This window comes from Netta rufina, assembly GCF_964035555.1.
Source record: "Netta rufina genome assembly, chromosome: 8".
NCBI classification, from domain to species: Eukaryota; Metazoa; Chordata; class Aves; order Anseriformes; family Anatidae; genus Netta; species Netta rufina.
Window position 1 is genome coordinate 22,660,038 of NC_140131.1, and position 20,329 is coordinate 22,680,366.

A 20,329-nucleotide genomic window follows, 5' to 3' on the forward strand; every position below is an offset into this window, starting at 1 on the left:
TGTTGCCGTTGCCTCTCGTGGCACAAAGCTACGTGACGTGCAGAGCAAAGCCTAGCGATTACTGTGGGAACTGAAGAGATAAAAAGGTCTTACCTTCAAAGACAAAAGCTTCACTGTTTCCAGGCTTCCCAGACGCCGGTCTCCCACGTGCAGGAGGGACGGAGGCCCCTGCCAGCCCGCTGGGGCTGCTGTGGGTGGCTGCCGCTTGCCTTTCCCTGCTGCACGCTCTGTAGATGGAGATTCCAGACGGCACGTGGCGGCGACTCCCCCAGGAGCACGGCTTAGCCCCAGCCAGCGTGCAATTACTTGCATTTGGGCCAGATTCAAATCACAAGAAAACGTCCCAGTGAGGCGCTGTATCTCAGTGGAACTTGGGAATGACAACTAGAAAGAAAGGAACCACGCTTTTTGTAACACCAAGTAATTTGTGTTTAAAAAGTTTAATTCTGTAGAGGTGGTTGATGATGATTCAGTTACGTGCGAATCACAAAGGATCTATTTCTTTGCTTGGTCTCATCGTGGGCACCAGCGAAGCCTCAGAACGAGGCTCAGGTAGCGAGTGCTTAAAGGGCATCCGATTGTACTGCTGAGTTGAACACAGTTATGGCTAAGTTCTGCTCTGTAGGGCATGTTCTGACCTCAGGCACAAAGACGTACTCATTATGGCCATTTATTCCAGCAGTGCTGCAGAGTGTGCAGGCTAACGAGGCACTGAAAGGAAGCATCAGGGCAGAACAGAGAGGCTTGTGGCTGCGTGTGGAGATGAAGCTGCCTGCGGCAAGCTGAGCAGGACAAATCCTGGCTGGAGCCAGGCAGAGGTGGCCTGCTGGATCAATCCAAGCCCAGGGATCTGTTTGTAGTGACCCACTGGGTTCTAGTTGGGGTTGATACGATTGTGGCACAGCCACCACATGCCACGGCTAGCCTCAACTTGCCCAATAGGTCTCCATCAGCTCAAGGCCACCCCACTGGGAACCCGTCTCCTCCTCCTGGACATGGCCACTCCCCAGCAGAGCCTGTGACCTGAACATCCCAGTGCAGGGCTGTCCTGCTGTGCACCGAGCAGCTCCAGACAAGCAGAGAGCTCCAGTGAAGGTAAGAGCACGGACTCTGGATCATTTCGAGTCCTCTTCAGGGTCTGAGATGAAGCTTTGCTGGGGGAGCAACACAGAGCCACGGAGTCTCTGCTAGTCCTTGTGTTTCTAGCTCCCTTATTGCCCAGAGCCACATTACTTCGTGCCCATTGCCACCTGGAATCATACATTGGGAACTGATACATGTATTTGCACTTTACCCAATCCAGAGTTGTTTTTGAGAGTCTGAATTTGAGCGGATTATTTTTTAGGAAACATTTCACTTTGGGTGAATGTGTCTGGCAGAAATTATGCTTTCTTGTAGCCTTAAATCCAGCCTCAAAACAAAAAACCCAAGGCTACCTTGCCCTGTTTGCATTAGCCTAATGAACCATCAGATCCCTGCAACCACCTTGAGCTGGTGGTGAGGAACAGCTGCCCCCCAGCCCCATGTGCTGTGCCTAACAATGAAACAGCCCCCACGCACACACCGGTTTGTCCCCATTATCTTGGATATTGCACATTCAGAATGGAGTCAGGCGTGTGCTCCACCTGAGATGCACCAGCAATTGATAACCACAAAGATTTATGACTGCAGTTAGTAACAGTTTGGGGACAGTGGTGTGTTTGTGCAGCAGCAGCTTCAAGTAAACCTGGCTGCTGCTAGCACGGCCCCTACCAAGACAGAAATTAACTGCAGGAGCCGGGCAGGCTAGATTTGATTCCCTTCTTTGACAATTTTTAACTTCTTGCTTAAATTTACACCAATCCCACTGGAGTCTTGCCCTACCGATGGACTCTGTGCATCTGCTTGGGGTGGCAGCATTGCAGTGGCATTAGCCTGACACAGGATGGGGCCCCCTGGTCCCTGGCAGCTGCCTGGCTTTCTTGGGAACCTCCTCGTGAAGAAATGATTTTCTTTCTGAAGGGCTGAAGAATGTCATCTTGATTGTGAGCATCTGGCTACTCCCGCGCTCCCTGCAAGCCTGGAGCACATACTCTAAACCTCTGCAGGTTTTCTTTAATTAAAAACAAAATGAGATGTAGTTGTCACCATGACAACAAACAGCAACATTTAAAACTTGGCAAATGTCATAACAAAGCGCTGGAGGTGTTGGAGGCTCTGCAGTGGGTTCTCATTTCCTAGGAAGCCCAAGGAGCCAGCGCCTGCTCGCTGGGAAGATGCCAGTGCTCCACGTGAGCCGTTTTCCTGCAAAAAGCCCTTCACACTCGGTGGGTTTAATCGAGCAGGAACTCACACTTCTGCAGCAGTGGGGTGCCTTGCCCTTGTCACCTTTCACCATCCCAGAGTGTGCGTGCAAAGCTGGTGCTGCTGCATCTTACAGGAAAACTTACTGGGATGGTTTAAGCATCTCCTTGTACTGCTTCCAGGGTAGGAGGGGTCTGAGTGGCCTTTACACTGAAAGGAGCAGTGCTAGGGCGAAACACCGCAGGAGTGAGAGCTGTCAGCCTCAGCTGCTGCAGGTCCCGTGGTCTGCAGAGGTGCTGGTGGTCTCAGACACTTGGTGGTGTGCCTCTGCATACGGGTGTGTCTGCTTTGCCCAAGTCCGTGCCCTGCTGGACCACCTGCCCCTGGTGTGTGATGGAAAACAAATCAACAGCACAGCAGGGCCGGCTCGTCCCAGGCTGGCCTCCAGCCTGACTTGTTTGCCAGGAGCGCCCTCTGTTGCGGTATGTGTGGAGCTGGACAGACGGACACTGGACAGATAGCGCTGGACAGGACCAGGCTGGGCCCTGTCACCGCTGCAGCACCCTGGGGCCGGGCTGGGTGCCCGCTGGGTGCACCCACAGAGTGTGCTGAGCTGCGGCCTCATCCCTCTGCAGGATTCTGCCCCGTCCCTCTGGCTCGATGGCCAGAGCTGGACAAAAATACCACCGTGGGTCTGCCAGGCACCACCCTGCTGCAGGGCTGTTACAGAGCACATACAGACACATTCCCTGTGTGAGAGGTTTTATTGAGCTGGAGATCCCCCCCATAAAGTCCCTCCGTGCTGCTTGCAGCACAGAGCCCCTCTCCCCCCTGGCCAGGCCTATGTGAGGAACCTGGAGAGGTCCTCCTTGATTTCAGCCTCGTCCCACGGCCCGTGGATGTTGTCCTTGAGCTGCTGAAGCCGGATGAGGCAGTAAGGGCAGAGGCAGGAGATGGAGAGCAGCAGCGAGGCGAAGAGCACGGCACCCACGCTGGAGACGCTCGCCAGCCCTGCCAGCGCCGCCAGCGCAAAGAGCACGGTCACTGCCACGTAGCAGCGCGGTGTCCGGGCCTTCAGCTTCTTCTGCAGCATGGGCCAGAGGGCGAAGATCTGCATGGCGAAGGTGACCATGACAAAGGCGTGGAGGGAGCGCGGCAGGCGCGAGGCCAGGCACACCGAGGCGAAGATGGCCATGTTGAGGGACAGCGTGCTGGACACGATGGCGGCGTTGGCGCCGTAGTCGAAGAAGATGAGGTGGCCGAGGAGCATGAAGACCGACATGGCGTAGATCGTGTCCGTGCTGATGGACTCCGTCAGCGTCTTCAGCACCGGGGAGAAGCCGTAGGTGAAGGCGATGAACACCAGCGTGCTCTTCAGGTCTGCCCACCGCGTCCGCCCGCTCTCCCGCCGCCCAACCCCGGCGTCGATGGCATCGAAGAGCACGTAGCCGAGCAGCGAGGAGGCCAGGGCCGCCCCAAACAACCCCTGCGGGCTCAGCACCCCGGCGTCCATGTACCACCAGGTGACGACAAAAACGCAGACGCTGCAGAGCTGCTGCACCACGGCCCCCGACTCGAAGACCACGGCCCAGTACTGGTACTGGCGGGCGTGGATGTTCTTCCGCAGCTCCTCCAGGAACCGCTGGTCCACGTAGTTATCGGGGAAGGGCTGCCGCTCGTACAGCACCTTCTGCCAGCAGCGCCTGGGGCTCGTCTCCACCTGCGCACACACCATGCTGCAGCCCAGGGGCTGAGGAAGGAGCCGGCTGCGGGTTCACCGCGCTGCGGGACCCCTTTGGGGTCTGCCAGCGGGCTCGGGCAGCACCCACCTCCCCCTACAGCCCCCCCCAGGCACGGATAAGAAGCGGGGGGTGCCCACAGCGGCAGCAGGGACCCCTCAGAGCCCCCCCCAGCCCCGGAACTCCCCGGCCCCGCTCCCGGCCCCGCCGCCTCCGCCTCAGCCGAGCCCGGCCGGGCGCAAGGGACGCCGGGGAGCCCGCAGCCGCCATCTGGCGGTGGGAGCCCGGCCCTGCCCGGCTGAAGGGGCCGCTAATTAAATTCTCGATGATTAAATGATGAAAGATCCCCCTCCTTCAGCTCGTGACAGAGCAGCAGGCGCTGAAGCTGATTTTAGTTGAAGCACAGAAAGCGTGTGGGTGTTCCCAGCGCAGTGGGAACGGGGAGATGGGACCCCCTGCCAGCCCACCCCTGCACTGACATTGCTCGTTTAGCCACCCCGCTTTGGTTTGGGGTCCCCTTGGGGGTCCTGTGAGCAACCGCAGTGCTTTGGGGACACTGGGGCACCTCAGTGGTGCGAGCTGCCCGGGTCTGAAGGGCAGCTGGGCACGTCCAGGTGGCTCAGACTTTGCCTGCGAGGCACTGACTCACCTGTGCCTGCGTGCCACGCCACGGGACCGGCCACGTCACCGCCCGTCCCCGCCAGTCAGAGGCGAGCCATGGAGTCACCCCTTGGCCCTGCCGGGGCGACGTGGCCGGCAGGGTGTCTTGGCAGCAGAGCAGCTGGGAGAGGGACATTCCCGTCACGCCCCGAGCAGTGCCTAGGGTCAAGGGTGCGAGCCCCGCTGTGAGCGCCTCAGTTCCCACTCTTCATTCCGTGCAACAAGATCTCCCTCACCAGCTGCAAGGAGGGCTGTGAGGACCACCGACCGGCTCAGCCCTCTATCATATAGGAAAACACTCACTCGTGCAATCCCCTTCTGCCTGACAGTTCACTGCATGGAGCATTTGGGGTTTGTGTTTCCTAAACCCCAGCTCGGAGGGAAGAAGCCGGCACCAGAGCACTTCCCCAGTGCCCCCCAGCCTGCGTTTCAGCTCTGAGACCACAAGGAATGGCTGTGGCATTGCTCAAGCGACCCCATCACAGACGTGCTTGGTTTCTGCAGGGCTCCCAGCCCCGCAATATGCCGCTAAAGCTGCTTGGAAGCGATGCTGGAAAAGGTGACAGGCTGGGATTTAAATAGCTGTGACTGATCTAGGCCTCCACCGGAGAAATCTGAATATCAAAGCATTCAAGGCACTGGTCTCAGGGGCTGCCTTGAAGTGTGTCTGCATGTTCCCATAACGGGGCGATCGGGTGGGAACTGGTGCTTGTGGTGTGGCCCCTGTGCTTGGGTGCCTGAGGCTGCGGGGACAAGCATGGATCCTGGGCATCCCTGCATCCTTCAGCTCAGGTTTTTCCCTGTTATCCTGCCCGTGCTGAATCCAAAAGGGCACCAGGAGCAGGGCAGGTCACCTCACGGCACACACTCAGCCCTTTTTGCCATCCCGAGCTGCTGCTGCGGAGCTGGGCCCATCCACAGGCAGGTTTTGCTAGGTGTGGGGGTGGCGGGACCGGCAGGGCCGCCTGCAAGCACAGCTACACGCGCCTGGGTTTCATTCCTCTGACAACTGATCCTTGAGTTTTTCCCTTTGACCCTGGAGCTGAAACCTCCCTTTGCAGGAATGTTTTCGGGGGGAGGTTGGCGCAGCTCCAGCTGCTGAATTTTTCCGTGAGCAGAGACCAGCCCCTGCCTTACAAGGCCCCGCAGCGTTTGCTGCGGCTGCTCTCCTGCAATCACCTATTTAAGGATTTAAGTCCCCAGTGGGGAGTGGGACAACGCCAGCCCTTAGGCTCTGAGCAGCCCTGCAGCCACAAAGCTGGCACTGGTGGCTGTGAGCCCCATGGGAGGATGCTGGGGCACATGGAGCTGGTTGCCCAGGCTCCCCCTGCAGCAGTGGGCTGCTGACCACCTCCGTGAGGGTTCTCCTGTGCTTGCTGTTCCTAAAAAGTACAGCAGACTGAGCCCAGTTCTCCTGATCATCCCCCTTGCCATGCACGGGTTGGGTTTCCTGGCTCCAGGTCCACATCCCTGTCCCAGGGACAAGGTGACCCTGCCGGGGTCCCCTTCCAGCTCGAGGGCAGGGATCAATGGGATCCTGTCCTGTAGGGAATCTCTGTGCAAGTCACCAGTTCATTTTTTTTTTAATGTTTTTTCTTTTTTTTTTTTTTTTAAATGTCCGTAGGAAACGGCAGCCAACAATGACGTGAAGAATGCACTCTGCCAGCTGCAGGCCAGGCGCTCCAAGGTGGGACACGGCCAAATTTCAGCTGCCCAGGTAACCTCAGCTCAACCCACACCGTACGTGGCACATCCTTAGCACCCAGGGAGGAAACCAGGCTTCGGGACACAGCTGCAGCCTGTCTGAGGGACACGCAGGTGGGTTGTCACTGAAGCTAGGGATGAAAAAAGCAGGTTTGTGAGCAGGTTTGGTCTCAAGTTCCCAACACCAAGCAGAGCAGGGCTGGGGCTCCCAAATAAAGCTTTTGTCAGGCGGCTTCTGACTGCATTCCTCTTTGTTTTGCCCCAAATTTCAAGCCTGGGGATGGGATGTGAGGTGCTGACCCAGATCTGCCGCAGTCAGTGGAAACACTTGAAGAGCTGTAGGTGGCAAAACTCGCCAAAAAATCAGCCCCTTGGGGGACAAAAGCAGGGACAAAAGTGTTTGGGGGTGCCTGCAGTGAGGGCGATGGTTGCTTGCCCCCGCCTCCCCTAGCAGCTCTGGCACAGCACAAGCGGCGTGAAGGGATGTGGTGTTTCCCGGCGAGGTTTTTACTGTCTGCCCAGGGGAAATTTCTGTTCTTTGGCTGCCTAAGTGCAAAAAAAAAAAAAAAAAAAAAAAAAAACAGAAACAGGCTGGGGGGTGGGGCAGGTAAACTGGATGAAGCGGAGTACAGAAACAGGGCAGCTTTTATAGGAAGCGTTCAGGGGGCTGTTGCAGAAACGTGGGTTGAAAGCAATTGTCCCAGGGCAGAGAAAAGGAACCTGGTGTCTGTGGTGGTGCGTGCCATCCATGTGTTCTCTCAAAGCTGGCAGCTGTGCGTTGAGCCCATCCCTAGAGCCCTGCCCCACGGACTCCCCCTTCCACTGATGCCGCTGATCCCTTGTGCTAACCAGGGGGAGAGCAAGGCTCGGAGCAGTGGCAGTGCTTTCCTCTGGTTGTACTCTGTCACTGCAGGGGAGCTGAGAGGGGCCATGGCCTGGGTGAACCCCACCTGTAACATTTTTTCTTGCCTGCAGAGGCAAATAATCGATGTGGGTTTTGTTTGTTCCTGCCCTTGCAGGGTTGCCCTGGGGCATTGGATTCCCTGGGAATGGCCCGCAGGCCCCTGGTCATCTGCCTCCCTGTCTTTAAATATCCGCCAGAGAGCAGAGGGGATGGAGCCAGGTGGGAATCTGGTTTATTTTAGTGCTTGGCAAGATGGGAAAGGAAGCAGCTGAGCCTACGGGGGTGCCCTTTGCACGACCCGGGCGCTTGCACCGCTGTGAGCATGGTGCCACCAGCTCAGCCCGGTCCCTGTGCTGTGCCAGGGGAGTTTTGTCCTCAACAAAACGGGCACTTTTACAGCCCTTCTCGTCCCTTGGCGTACATTTGGCATGTTCCTTGTGCCACCAGTACAAAGCTGCAGGGGATGGCTGCCCCGGGCAGCCCCCAGCCCGGGGTGCTGGCAGTTTTGGTTTTGTGTTGACGAGGTGACAGCTGTGCCACCCTGCCGCATCACGCATCTGCCTCTTTGCCCTGCTTTGACCTCAATTTGCATGAGGGGCTGTTCCCCCAGCCCCTCAGCACCTTGTGGGCAGCTTCAGCCCACGCTGTCCTCCCAGAAATAGAGCCAAAAGCACAGCTTTACACCTCCAAAAGCAAGTTTTGCCGTTTCTCAGTTTCTGGGGCAAGATTTGGTCTCTCTCTTTGCAGGAGGGCACAGCCAACAGGGACCAGTGCTGCTGTGGCATGGGGCTCTGTGACAGCACAGCTGGCATGGGGCAGTGGCCTCCACACTGGGGTCACCCCAGCCCATGGGGGCCAAGGACGTGGTTTGGGTTGTGTCACAGCTAGGACAGGACCAGGGCAGTGGTAGGAGCCTGGGAAGTGTCACACCACTCACTCCTCTGCCTCAACAATCCGTGCTGGGATGCGGGAGAGTGCAGGAGGCGACCACTGGCATGACCTCCGCCCATCTCCTGCCCCAAGCATGCATCCACCAGGGCTCTGGGAGCCGTGGGACCGTGCCTGGTCTACCCGTGCCAGATGTCAAAGCTCTCGATCGGCGCCGGCTGGCTGGAGATGAAAGCAGCCACGCTCCCACACTGGGTCACGCAGTCCCTGCCAGACACTGCTGTTTGCCGTCCCCCCTGCCTGCGGGGAGAGCTGCCTGCCTCCCCTGCAGTGTGGTCACACACCCAGGCGAGGGTCACCACTTCCCCACAAAGTAGAGATGGGTAAAAAAACAGGGAGAAGAGCTTGCAGGCTGCGTGGGGACAGACCTGGCTGTGGGGACAGGTTTGTGTTCAGAGGGAACGGTTCCTTGCCCCGTCTCAGGGCAAAGACACAACCGTGGGATGCTTTAGGATGAAACAGGACCTCCTCAGGAAGCCACTGGCCTCAAATCCCCCTGCTGGAGGCCGCAGTAGGGCAGGGAGTGCCGAGCCATGACCCAGCACAGCACCAAGTTGTCACTGATGTTATGTTTGGCCAGCACCAGCCTTCCCCAGCCCTGGGATGGGGTGATGAGAGCCCAGGGCAGCGCAGCAGCGTTCAGAAACAACATCGGGCCCCCCAAAAATTACAGTGCTGACTTTGGAAGGTGTCACAGCGGATGGGCAGAGTCCCTGTGGAAGGGGGAGCTGAAACCAGTGATTTCCAGTGATGTGCTTGTTCTGGGGCTCAGTGCCGGGATGCATTAAGCAAACGTAACGAGGCACTGCGCAGAGCAAGCCTTTCAGTGACCCTACCCTACTGTATCTGCTGTTTATCGGGGGTCACTGTGACCCCTGTCTCACGTCCAGGAGTCTGGCAGCCCAGCAGCACACCGTGGCATGCCGCAGGCTTTAGGTAATGCACAAGATGGGTGCAGGAGAGGAAATAACCAACCCTGCATGAGGAGTTGCTGGGGTGCACATTTGGGATTGCACAGGAACACAGCACAAATGCCACCAGCACCCCTGGTGCCCCGTGCCAGGGGTGACATTTCTCAGGAGCTCCCACAAAAAAAATAAAAATCTATCTCACAGCATTTATTGGGTGATAAAAGAGCAGTTGGCAGCTCTGCTGGAAGCAGCATTTCTCCTGTTTGTTTTTGCAAGGAAAATTATTTCAATCCCACTTCTCACACAGCTCTTTCCCCTTTGATGTGAGCTGAAGAGTTTTTGGCTACCCAGACGTTTCAGGGCTTTTTAAAAAAGTTTTACGCTGTTTTGCTGGATTTCCCCCCGAAAGTGGATTCCCCCCCGCAAGAGGTTAACGGTTCAGCTGTAAGTTAGAGGAAGTTATCTGAAGCAATCTTGCAATTTATAGCTTTTCGTTCACTAAATAAGAAACGGTCAGGAAATTAAACAGGAAATTGCATCTGGAAGGAAAACTCAGACAAAAGTTGAGTTGTCAGAACACGCTTAGGAAGGATTTGCTTTATTTTAAACAGTAAGGAGCCAAGATCAATAGTCAGAAAAAGAAGGAGCTTTGTGCAAATTAAATCACACATTAAGGGAGAAAACAAAACACTTGGGGAAGAAAAGAAGGTTTTGTAAAGAGAAGGTGAGGATGTCCTATGAAAAATCAGAAGTAAGGCTTCACATTTTCAGCATGGAGGTGCTGAAACACAAGGGTCTAGCTGAGAGCCTGTGCCAGCCTGGTTCCTAGCATTGCCCACACCGTGCTTCACTGTGTGAGAAGCAGAAGCCAACAAGTGCCAAACACGATGCAGCTGCAGAGATCTTTCCAGGCCTCCCTCCTCCAGCAAAAGCTGCCGAGACGCTGCGTGCTCCTGGCCTCGGCTTTTCTGCAGGGTTGCCCAGCAGGAAGGGCCAGCCCCAGCCAAATGGGACTGCTGGGCAAGGGAAAATGCAGCTGTGAGCACTGCTGCTCCTTCTGCAAACTGCAGTGCTTTATAAGGATCCCAAGCAAATATTTGCTCCCGTGTCGCCTACGTGCATTGTTCTCAGGGTTAATTACAGGCTCCAGCAGGGAGATTGGGTAAGCTGTGATGTTGTTTTACCATCATACTCCTCATCTTATCAGCCTTTGAGAAGCAAGCTTAGCAAGTGACAAACTGTACCGGTAGGTCAGGGCTGATGACCTGAAGCCTCTGCCTGGCAGGTGGCACTGAAGGTTTTCGGGTGTACGCTTGTACCTGGTGGCAGCTGAGTCGAGGAAGTTTTTCTCCAGGATCCTGCCTATTTACTGTGATGGTTTCCCTGAAACAATCTGTTTGCCATGACAGCTCTTCAACTGTGTATGGTTTAAGCTGCATGTGATTAATCCCCTGCTGATAAGAGGACCGTAACACATGGGAGCCGTGCCAGCCCCGAGCAGCCACGTGGGCTGAGCAAATGTGGCCACGGAGGGGACCTGGAGGAGGCGGCAGCTGTGGCCGAGGGTCGTGTTGCACTGCCACTCGCAGCACTGTCCACCCCCAGGAGGAAGATTTTGGGCACTCCCTGACATGGTTAAAATAGCTGCGGGTGCGACGTGTGCTGTTGCTCCCACAGCTTGGAGAACACTGAGGAAGTTTGGGGGAATTTCCCACCACCAGGGGCACGGCTGGGGGACCTGCAGAGCGATTTCACTCGAACAAAGCAAGAGCTCGGAGCCTACCACCCATTTCTGACAGGGCATTTTAACAAAGGGCCACCCTCCTCTTAGAAATGCTGTTGTTTGACTTGGCAGCGTGTCCTGAAGGTAATAACTGCTCTATCATCATCGCACTGCCACTGTTGAGCCTCTGCCCTTTGCGGGAAGAGGTGGCGTGGTTCTGATGCAATTAGCAGAAGGACATCCCCTGCAAGAAGGTGTGACAGCACTGGTAGAGAAAGGCAGCCGTAGTGGCACACCGTCAAACCACGGGCACAGATGTGGGATCCGCGTGGGACTTGGCAAGTTTGTGAGCTGCAGTGGGGTGGCCCTGGAGGGGACTCAAAAGGGTTGGCCTCAGGCGCAGCCCTGTCCTCACCCCATTGTGCCCTTTGGGACCAATGTATGCACTCACAGGGGATCTGCTAGTCTAAAACCAGGTCTGAAAACACTCTTCAGGACTCAAAGCATACTCAACTTTTGGGGCTTGACAATTTTTGGCAAGAAAATAAAAAAGAGCGGGCTGTGCTTCTTGTGAAAACGTGTGCTTTTATGAAACATTTCCTTGGCAGGCTGGCTCAGGTCCCACCAAGAGCCACCTCAGCAGCACCATGGCTGGGATGAGCAGCGCAAACACCTCTCAAACACCCCTCCTGCAGCCGGGAGGGCTGGAGCTCCTCGTGGGCCGTGACTCAGCCCTTCTGCACCTCCCTCGGGGCGAAGCCGCCCTTCCTCACCCCGAGCCCTGCTGTGGGGTGAGGCTGTCCCCCTTGGCCAGAGTCCTGCTGTGTGCACATTTCCAGCGTGGCGTGCTTGTGACCGTTCACCCACGAACCTTGGGGCTCTCGTCATGCTGTGCGGGTGGGAGAGCGGGGTGCCCGCAGCCTGACACGGTGCTTTTTGTCACGGGGGCTCTGCTTTTTGTCACTGGGGCTCTGCGAGGCTGCGTTAAAACCGGGATAAATTCTGTGAGCACACCGCTGGCGCGCACCTGAGTGTGTTCTGCCCACCCTCTACTTATTACAGTGAAAAAATTAATAGTAATAATGAACAATAACGGCTTGGCGCGTCTCGGGCACCCCCTGTGCCTAAGCACGCCCCGAGCTGCCTCCTGTGAGGCACCGTCCCTCCCGCCCCCCAACCCTTTTACAAAATGGCCGCCGGCCGCCTCCCCATCACGAACTACAACCCCCATCACCCCCCGCGCTCCCCGCGCGCGGCCCGCTGGGAAATGCAGTTCTCCCGCCGGCGTCCTCCCCCGGACGGGGCGGGGCTTCCGCGCGGGAGCTCGCCTCGCCATTGGGCGCGGCGGGGCGCGGCGCGTGACGCGCATCCTTCCAGCTCAGCGCGTGCGGGGGGGGGCGGGGGAGGGGGCGGGGCTGGGCGGGCGGGTAACGGCCGCGCTCGCGCCGGAGCCGCCTCAACGGCCGCGGCCCCGCCGGCGGGGGGAGGATGCGCCGCCAGCCGCCAGCATGAGGGGGCCGCCGGCCCGCAGCGCCTGCCTCTGCCTCTGCGCCCTGCTCTGGTGAGACCCCGGCCCCCTCACGGTTCTCTCACGGCTCCCTCAGGGCCCCCTCGAGGCCTGCGCGGGGCTCTGGCGTTCTTCCCATGCCTCGTTTTGGAGTCGTGTGTGGGGAATTGGGGGGAGGTCGGGCCGGGCGCTTGGTGGGGGGGGCGCCCGGCCGCTGAGGGGACTCTGGGGTTGTTGGTTGTTGGGTAATTTGAGGGAAATATTGGTCTTTCTTGGCGCCTTGTGGGGTTTGGGAGGCGACGCAGTGAGGTGAAGGAGGTAAAAGGCAGTGCGGTGAGTGCAGAAGGAGCTTCTTGGAAGCCCTGCTGCCAAACTGCTTCGTATCGTCGCCTTTTGGGGTTTAGGAGCCCTTATACTGAGTACTGACAGAGCTTGGAAGCTTAGCCACTAAGTTGGTTCATTTTGTCACCTTTTGGGGTTTAGGAACCAATACGCCGAGTACTGACAGAGCTTGGAAGCTCAGCCGCTGAATTGGTTCATATCGTCGTGTTTTGGGGTTCGGGGGGCAGCACGGTGAGTGCAGAAAGGACGTAAAAGCGTGGCTGCCAAAATTGCTTCATATCGTCACATTTTGGGGTTTAGGAAACAATATACTGAGTATGGAAAGAACTTGAAAGCTCAGTTGTCAGATCGGTTCCTATCATCGTATTTTGGGGTTTAGGAAACAACACGGTGAGTGCAGAAAGGATCTGAAAGCTCAGCTGTTGGGTTTACATTTAGGTGTTGGGTTTACATTTAGGCAGACTTTTTAAAAGGAATAAAAAGCTCCTAGCTGCGTGTATCAGGCTGAGCTGTGAACCTGCTGAAACTGGCTCCAGACACCTTCCCTTTGCTTGTAGGACGATTAAGCCTCTTTCCACACAGGGTTCCTACGTGTATAGGTAGGTTTCTTATCGGAAGTTTGTGTTTCTTCCTGGGGATTGGAGGCGGATAACCTGTTCCTGCCTGGAGGTATGTTGCTCAGGGAGCTGGTCATGGTTTAATGATACATAGGTGACTAGAGAATTTTGTTGTTCTTCTTAATATGCTGTTATAACAAGGTTTGTCTCTGGTTTTCTGTTATTTTAAGAAAAATTTCAGGCATCTTTTCCACTGTGATTAAGGAATATAATGTCTAGCAAACTTCTTTAAAATCAGATGCTTGCTCTGTAAAGTTCAGATGATTTTTGTGTACATATAGGAGAAAACTTGGCTGGAGGTTTTTTCTTTCTCTTTAAAAGATTGCTCTTTCAAGCAGTCTTAACTGATCCCAGAGCTTGTGCTGCAGTATCCCAGAGCTCTCGCTATTAAAGTGCAGATCATGTTCAACCTGCTCTCTCTGACTACTTCTGATTAAAGAGCTCCTGGACTAATTCAGCTGTTGGAAGGGCACAAATTGACTTCTATAGTCTCTGTTGGACAAACAGCAACTTGTGTTAGAGAGTTTAAAATCCTGTTTGCGGCATGGTGCTGCAGCTTTCCCTCAGTAGCCATGTCAGGTCTGCAATTGGAAAGTCTTTTAATCCCTGTCGTGTTGCTGAGCTATGTAACGTGGTAAGTTGTGGTGTATTTAACTTCTTCCTAAAAAGAAATTTAGCGCTCTTGTTCGTGTAAACTGTAAAGCAACTTCAAATAGTAAATGGAGGGCTTTGACTGTGTTACGAACGTTGGCATGAGTGACAACTGGTGGCTTCTCAAATACAGTTGTCTGGAAATGGAATCTTGAAAGGATTTAAATGCTGGCGGGAGAGAAGCTGTTTTTACAGGTGAAAGTAACTGTCAACAAATTAAAACAAAAGTAGGAAAAAATGCCAGGCAAAAATAAGTCCAGGTGGCGCTGAGAGCGTTTTTTCAGTACCTCTCTTTAACCTGAACTTTGTTTTTATTTCTGGACAGGCACTTGCTTCCTTTATTTCATGAAATTAAACTTAAAATAGTTTTTTTTTTTTCCATACCATACGTTTTGAAGTTTGTCTGAAGAAGCTGGACCAGTGGAGAAATACCAATTTGGTTAAGGGGGGGGGATGGCAAGGTTGATTTGACAGCTTTCTAACTACAAGGTGTTTTCAAAGATCTCATCTGCTCAGTTAAAAATGTATCTGCCTATTAGAAATGTACAGAAAAATAGAAGCAGCTCAAATCTAGCTTGTTAGCTCGAGCCCTTTTGGTAGTGGCAGTACAGAGCTCTGTGGGAGCACAGGATCGCAGGTGTGGCACCGGAGGTTTTCTGAAGCACATTGCACGTGGAAGGAACACAACGGTGAGCAGCCTGGGCTGGTGAGCTTGTCCCAGGGAGTTCAAACGAGTGGGATGGCTGCAAGGCTTTAGAGACGTAGTTTTGACGGGGATGAGGCTTGGGAATATACTGCTCTAGAAATAAGACTCCCGTTGTCCTGAATTCACAGAGATTTCTTTGTTGTGCTTCTGTGAATCCCTTTCTGTGGATGTTTGCCGCGGCAAAACACCTTTAAAACTTGTGGTGCTTCAGGCTGACAATGCAGACGGAGCTGAGTAAGTGGAGTAGAAGCTCATAGGAACTGAGCTGAACCGAGACAAGCCGTGACAGTTGTTTGAACAGTAACCTGTGTAAATTGCTCTGACATCAGCTTTTGCCTAGCATGCGCTGCACTTTCAAAGGGTTAGCTATGCATTTGATAAAGAAATCATGCATGCGCTGATTTGTCTGGGATAGAATGAATCAGAAAGTGCTTTGCACATCCTGATCTACTTAGCTTTTACGAACCCTTTCATAATCTCATCTCTGCAAGTATGAATAAAAGGAAAATGGGGATTAAGTACGTGTGCACATCAGGGTTGTTCAGTTGTGGCTGCCTTGTGAGCGTGCTGCATCGGTGCAGGAAGGATTGTGTCAACGTGGCTGGCAGCAAGGTGTGCTGTTGTTGTCAGAAGGCCCCTGCTGGAGTCCTGCATCTGAATCCATAACGAGATGTACCCTGAAAGCTGTACAGATCAACAGCATGTCCAGGGCTGGGGCTGCTGTACAGGTACATCTTGGATCACTTTGTATTCCTCCCTGTGACAGGTTAAATGTGAAGATTTATGCAGATCTTAATGAGAGGGTATTCCTACTTTCCTGGTCTTTGGTTTGCGTTTACAGTCTTGTACCTTTTGGAGGGTGTGCTTCTGGAAAGCTGCTGCACTGCAAGAAGAGCTCCAGCAGTTCGTGCTGTGCTGGCAGCGTGAGAACATCACTCAGGTTTATCTTGCCCCCTCTGTCCTGTGCAGACAACAGCTGTTAGCCGGCTTAGAGATCACAGAAGTAGAGGCTTTGCTGGTTGAGCAATTATTGGCCCTGTTACTGACTTCTTGCTTAAACCTTGGGCTTGTGTCTGTTAACGACAGCAGGGTGCTGAGTGGCAGAGCTGGGGGCGAGATGGGTTGAAGGCACCACCATGGGGTTTGTGCTCCAGAGCTCAGCGTGCCTCTTGTTGCAGAGCTCTCCTGGGGTGGTTTCAGGGGGCTGCCCAGGTGGAGCTGTTCGGGGAACTTGCTTGTAATGGTGGTCACAGTTTGGTCACTATTTGCTGCTTCTCCCAGTGCATAGCTACAGAAACCTCCCTAAAAAATTGGTGCTAAAATTAAGGATTGTGTGCCTGCTTTTTGTGGCAGGAAGAAATAATTTGGGTACTGTCTATAATTAAAAACTCCTGTTTCAGGCATCCTATTTCAGAATGAAGATGTGCTCTTAGATGTGCAGGGTCTTGTTTGGCAGTGTCTTTGCTCTGTAGCTGAGGCCAGGACGCGAGCTGCCTCGTGACTCCTGGCCCTTAAAGCCCAAGCTGTGCCTGGCTTTTCCTGGCTCATGTGGAGGTGCTGCGTGCGAGCAGGGGCTTTGGTGTCTTTCCTTAAAAACAACCCTTGAATATTTACCTTCATTGATTTTCAAAGAATTCTAGAAATGCTTTCATGCCATATCTTCTAAAAGGTTTGTCCTAGAAACTTCAACTTGTTTGCTTGTTGCAGGAGCGGTGCGTGGGAGTGGCGTGTGCTCCTCTCCGGGACCCTGCCCCTTGTGAAGAGATGCTCCTGGCTTCAGCGCTTCATCTTTTTCTGAAACGCCTTTCTCTATCTTGCTAGTAGTTCCTCTTCGCCCTCACGTTCTTTCCACTGTATTTTCCAGAATGATTTTTTGCTTTTGTTGTCTTTCACTTCCATTATTAGTCCAGCACTCTCAAAGTCCACATTCCTTTCAAGGGGAGGATACGCAGCTTCTCTTGAAGTTACCGCTTAGAGGAGGTGAGAACAGCCCTCTGTCTGAAGGGGGAAATGTTTCTGAGCATTAAAGCTAGCACGTCCTTTGGCTGAGATCAAGGTAATGCAGAACTGTAAGTCCACTACAAACTTTCCTGTAATTCTTGGGGAAATTAGTGAGCTGGCAGAACAGGCAGACCGATCCCAAAACTAGCACAGGGAACTCTTGCTCAGGTGAGTGAAAATATTGCTGTAAATGACTTAAAATCCTTTTGATTGAAATGTCAGCAAATGGTTTGAACTGTTCAAAATAAGCTTGGGTGCTCAAAGGAAACTTCTTGGCTTGGTTGAATTTTGGAATGGCAATCAAGGTATTGTTGAAGTCTATTAAAAATACATCAGAAAACATCTGGGAGTCAGGTCGTAGTAGCTTTGCAGTGATCTAGGGCAGATTCCTGCTGCTGAATTTATGCAGAAATTTCACTTCATGGCTCTTTCAGGCTGTGTTTTATCTACAGTGAGTTTTAAGCAGGGGGTGTTGTCGCAGAGCAGCTGAAGGGAAACCCTCAGAGGTACCTGGGTTAAACAGTGCTGCAGACCCTACAAGCCTTCCTGGCAGTCCCTGGCTATTCCACTGTTCCCATCTAGTCCTCAGGGTCAGGATCAGATTTTACAGTGGTGTTTTTTTCCAGAACGGTGTTCTCCCAGCACTTTAGTGTGAAAGTAACTCAAATTGGATGACACGGGGAGCTTCTCTGAAGCTGAGGTTTCCACTCGGCTGGTCCTCAGCCTGGGTTTCTGTTGTTTGACTTGCAGCAGTGGGCAGCCTTGGGCAGACAGTGTGTCCTCCCTCAGTCATGCGTTTATATCAGAGCACACAGCACCTGAAAGCTTCCTCCTCGCCCCCAGGGTTCATCGGTGTGTGTCCATGATCTCCAGACCTGATGCAGGGGTGCAGGAGCGATGTGTGGCTGAGGGTGGGATGCGGGACTGCCCCTCTGGGCACTAGCTTGGGTCACTCGGGTAAAGCTTGTGGTGCAACCTTGTTTTGCAGCCTCTGCGTGCTATTGCACTTAAAAAAAATAAATAATTAAATCTGAAAGCCATATTTTAAACTGTGAGGATTGGAATTTTATTGTCTGAGGCTATGAAATGAAGAATTGTCAAAAGTATCTTTGTGTTGGGCTCTGACTGAGTGAAGTAACTGTCTCCTTGGCGTGGCATTCCCACGAGGGGACGGTCTGGAGAGCACATTCTTCACAAGGAGTGGGCAGGATACTGAAAACCAAAATTAACTGCAGAATTCAGCAGGGTTAGGAAAGGCTTTGCAAAAAAGCTCCAATTTCAGTTGTGTTGTGGCACACGAATCCAGAATGCAAGAACAGAGGTAGCACTGCTCCTCAGTTAGTGGATGGGGTAAGAAATGGGGTGTGCTGGTGCCTTTCTGGCAGCATCCTTGTTAGTCTGGGGCTGTGGAGGGAGTCCTTGGCTTTCTCCTCTCTTCAGGAGCCATCATCATTTTAAAAGCTGTCTTGGTAAGGCATGCTGCTCTTCTGTGGTAATAAATGGCTTCTAAATGAGTGGTGTGTGTGTTTAAAAAAATAGTAAGGTAGGCTAATGGTTTTTCTTTGTGTGTATCAATGCTTATTTCCAGTTCACGTGCAGAAGTGAGTATTGTGGCCGGGAGTTGTGAACGTTGCCATCCTAAAAGCTTGGCTGTCTTTCTCTGAGGTTTGCTCCCTTCTGTGGGTCCTTTTAAATGCAATTCTGTCTTGCTGAGCTCTTCTGGTACAGGCTGATCCCACCGAGCAACCAGGTGAAGATTGCCCAGTGCCATTAGTTCTGTATTGGCAGCAGATGGGGAGTGGCTGGCTGCGGCCTGGGCTTGGATCCCCTGAGACCCTGTTCCCGGGGCCTTTTTTTAAGCTCTGTGTCTGGTGACAGGGCCTTTTAAATGGATTTCCCCAAGGTAGGTTACTGTGTTACCAAGAAGGCGAGCTGTGCAGCCAGCAAAGGGGCACCTCACCCCTTCCGCAGGCTCTCTCCCCTCCAGACCCCAAACCCACCCCGCTCCTCTTGCAGAGGCCTGCTCTGCACCGGTGCTGTGGATGTTTTCGGTAGGGACGTGCCACGCGGCAGGGACGACGACGTCTTCCTTCTCCCTCTTAGCTGCTGGACGCGGTGCATCTGCACCTGTCGGTAACACAACCCTCGGGAGGTGTGAGAAATGTCAGTGGTCGTCCAGAAAGGCTGTTCCTTCGCGTTCAAGGAGGTCCTGCAATCAGTACACTCATGGGAGCTTCCTTTTATTTTCCCTTCGCTTGAAATTACTGTCTCAGGGATGTCAGCTCTACGCTGTAACGAGCTGCTTCTCTCTGGTGTCCAAAAATAGGTCTTGTTTGGGGAGAATTTAAGGCAACTCTTGAATCATTTAGAGGACAGATGTGTCTGAACTGAATCTTGTGCAAATGTTAGTGTTTTTTTGTGGTGCTTCTGGAAAGAAAAGCTTAGGCTGTTTGGTAAGATCAAACTGTGGCAACACTGCTCTTACCTTCAGGTTTTACTCATTTAAATTTGTTTTGGGGTTAGCTGTAATGTGTATGTTTCACTTTTTTCTTACCAGTTGCTTACTTTCAGCTTGATTTTTATGCTCCTCAAAACAGTTAGGAGGAGCCACACCACAGTGCAGCTATTGAAACTCCTCTATGGCCGCCTTCACGAGTAAAGAGTTGGAGGCGAGCTAGAACTGGACAGTCTCTCCCGAGAAACCTACACTGCGATTTCAAAGCCACCTGCACTTTGCGTTTCAGTTCTGTCAAAGCCCTCCCAGCCATCAGCAGAGCATAGCTAATCCGGACAGCAATAAATGTACGTGCCGTTCAGAGGGGTGAGCAGACTTTCTGCTTCGGTGGAGAACCACAGTGTGGGCCTGCCCTGGGAAGAGTATGTTTGTGTTTTTTTTCCCCTCCGTGTTTGGGCTTGCAGCTTTTGCTTTGGGGTTTGTGCACATCAAGCTGAAAAGTTCATGGTGGATCAGTGAAAACAGCTTTTAAAATACGCTAATGATCTGAAACGACTCGTGCTTAAGTTTCTTTGTTCTCAGTGAGATTTAATAGCAGCTGCTATTTTGAGTCACACCGAACAAGAAGGGAACTATTGAAGACTTCTGTGTTCGGGTTAAGTCACGAAGTGTTAGTTACATGTTTGGAGCAGCCTCTGGTGTTCCCACACTGTTGCCTCACCTGAAGTTACAGCTTGTGCCTGAGACAGTAGATCTAGTGATTGATCTCCAGGACTGTCTGGACGTCAGGGCTGCTTGCCTCCAAGTCAGCATAAATTATTGCTCTTGCCATGAGGAAGGGAAGGCTGCATTCCTGCGTGCAGCTGCAGGAGCTGCTCTGCTTTCACTGGACGTGCTGCCTGAGTTTGCTCAACTCGGAGGGCTTCTGTTCTCAGTCTACACCCAGCTTTTCGTGTTCCTTTTGCTCTGGGCATAGAGAAACGCTCGGTGGAGGTGCTGTGCCACCTTACGGGCTCTACCATGTGGTCTGTGGCTAAAGATGCCAGCTGAATGAATCTGCAGGGTTGTGACAGGTGGGGAGGAGGCAGAGCGCTGGAGGTCCAGAGAGGTGGGAGACTTCTTCCAAGCGATGGCCAGTCTCACACGGCCTTGCCTTCTGTGCAGTCGCATTCCTGATG

At 53.4% G+C, this 20,329-nt stretch overlaps 2 protein-coding genes across 7 annotated transcripts in view; one reads left to right on the forward strand and one right to left on the reverse strand.

The window, feature by feature from the left end:
- Positions 1 to 3,060: 3,060 nt before the first annotated feature.
- Positions 3,061 to 4,172, reverse strand: PIGC (phosphatidylinositol glycan anchor biosynthesis class C). Its single transcript, XM_084291319.1, has one exon. It carries the CDS (start codon positions 4,016 to 4,018, stop codon positions 3,125 to 3,127), a length of 894 nt encoding a protein of 297 aa, XP_084147445.1. The 5' UTR covers positions 4,019 to 4,172; the 3' UTR covers positions 3,061 to 3,124.
- Positions 4,173 to 12,299: 8,127 nt separating this feature from the next.
- SUCO (SUN domain containing ossification factor) overlaps positions 12,300 to 20,329 on the forward strand; it is a 40,315-nt gene continuing 32,285 nt past the window's right edge. For 4 of the 6 annotated variants that reach the window (XM_084291302.1, XM_084291303.1, XM_084291304.1 and 1 more), the window contains exons 1-2: positions 12,310 to 12,433; positions 19,294 to 19,573. In XM_084291302.1, coding sequence (XP_084147428.1) covers positions 19,497 to 19,573 — 77 coding nt within the window. In that variant the 5' untranslated portion in view covers positions 12,310 to 12,433; positions 19,294 to 19,496. Of the gene's footprint in view, positions 12,434 to 19,293; positions 19,574 to 20,329 lie in introns of all 6 variants that reach the window. The other 2 variants (XM_084291305.1, XM_084291306.1) reach the window with 1 other exon arrangement.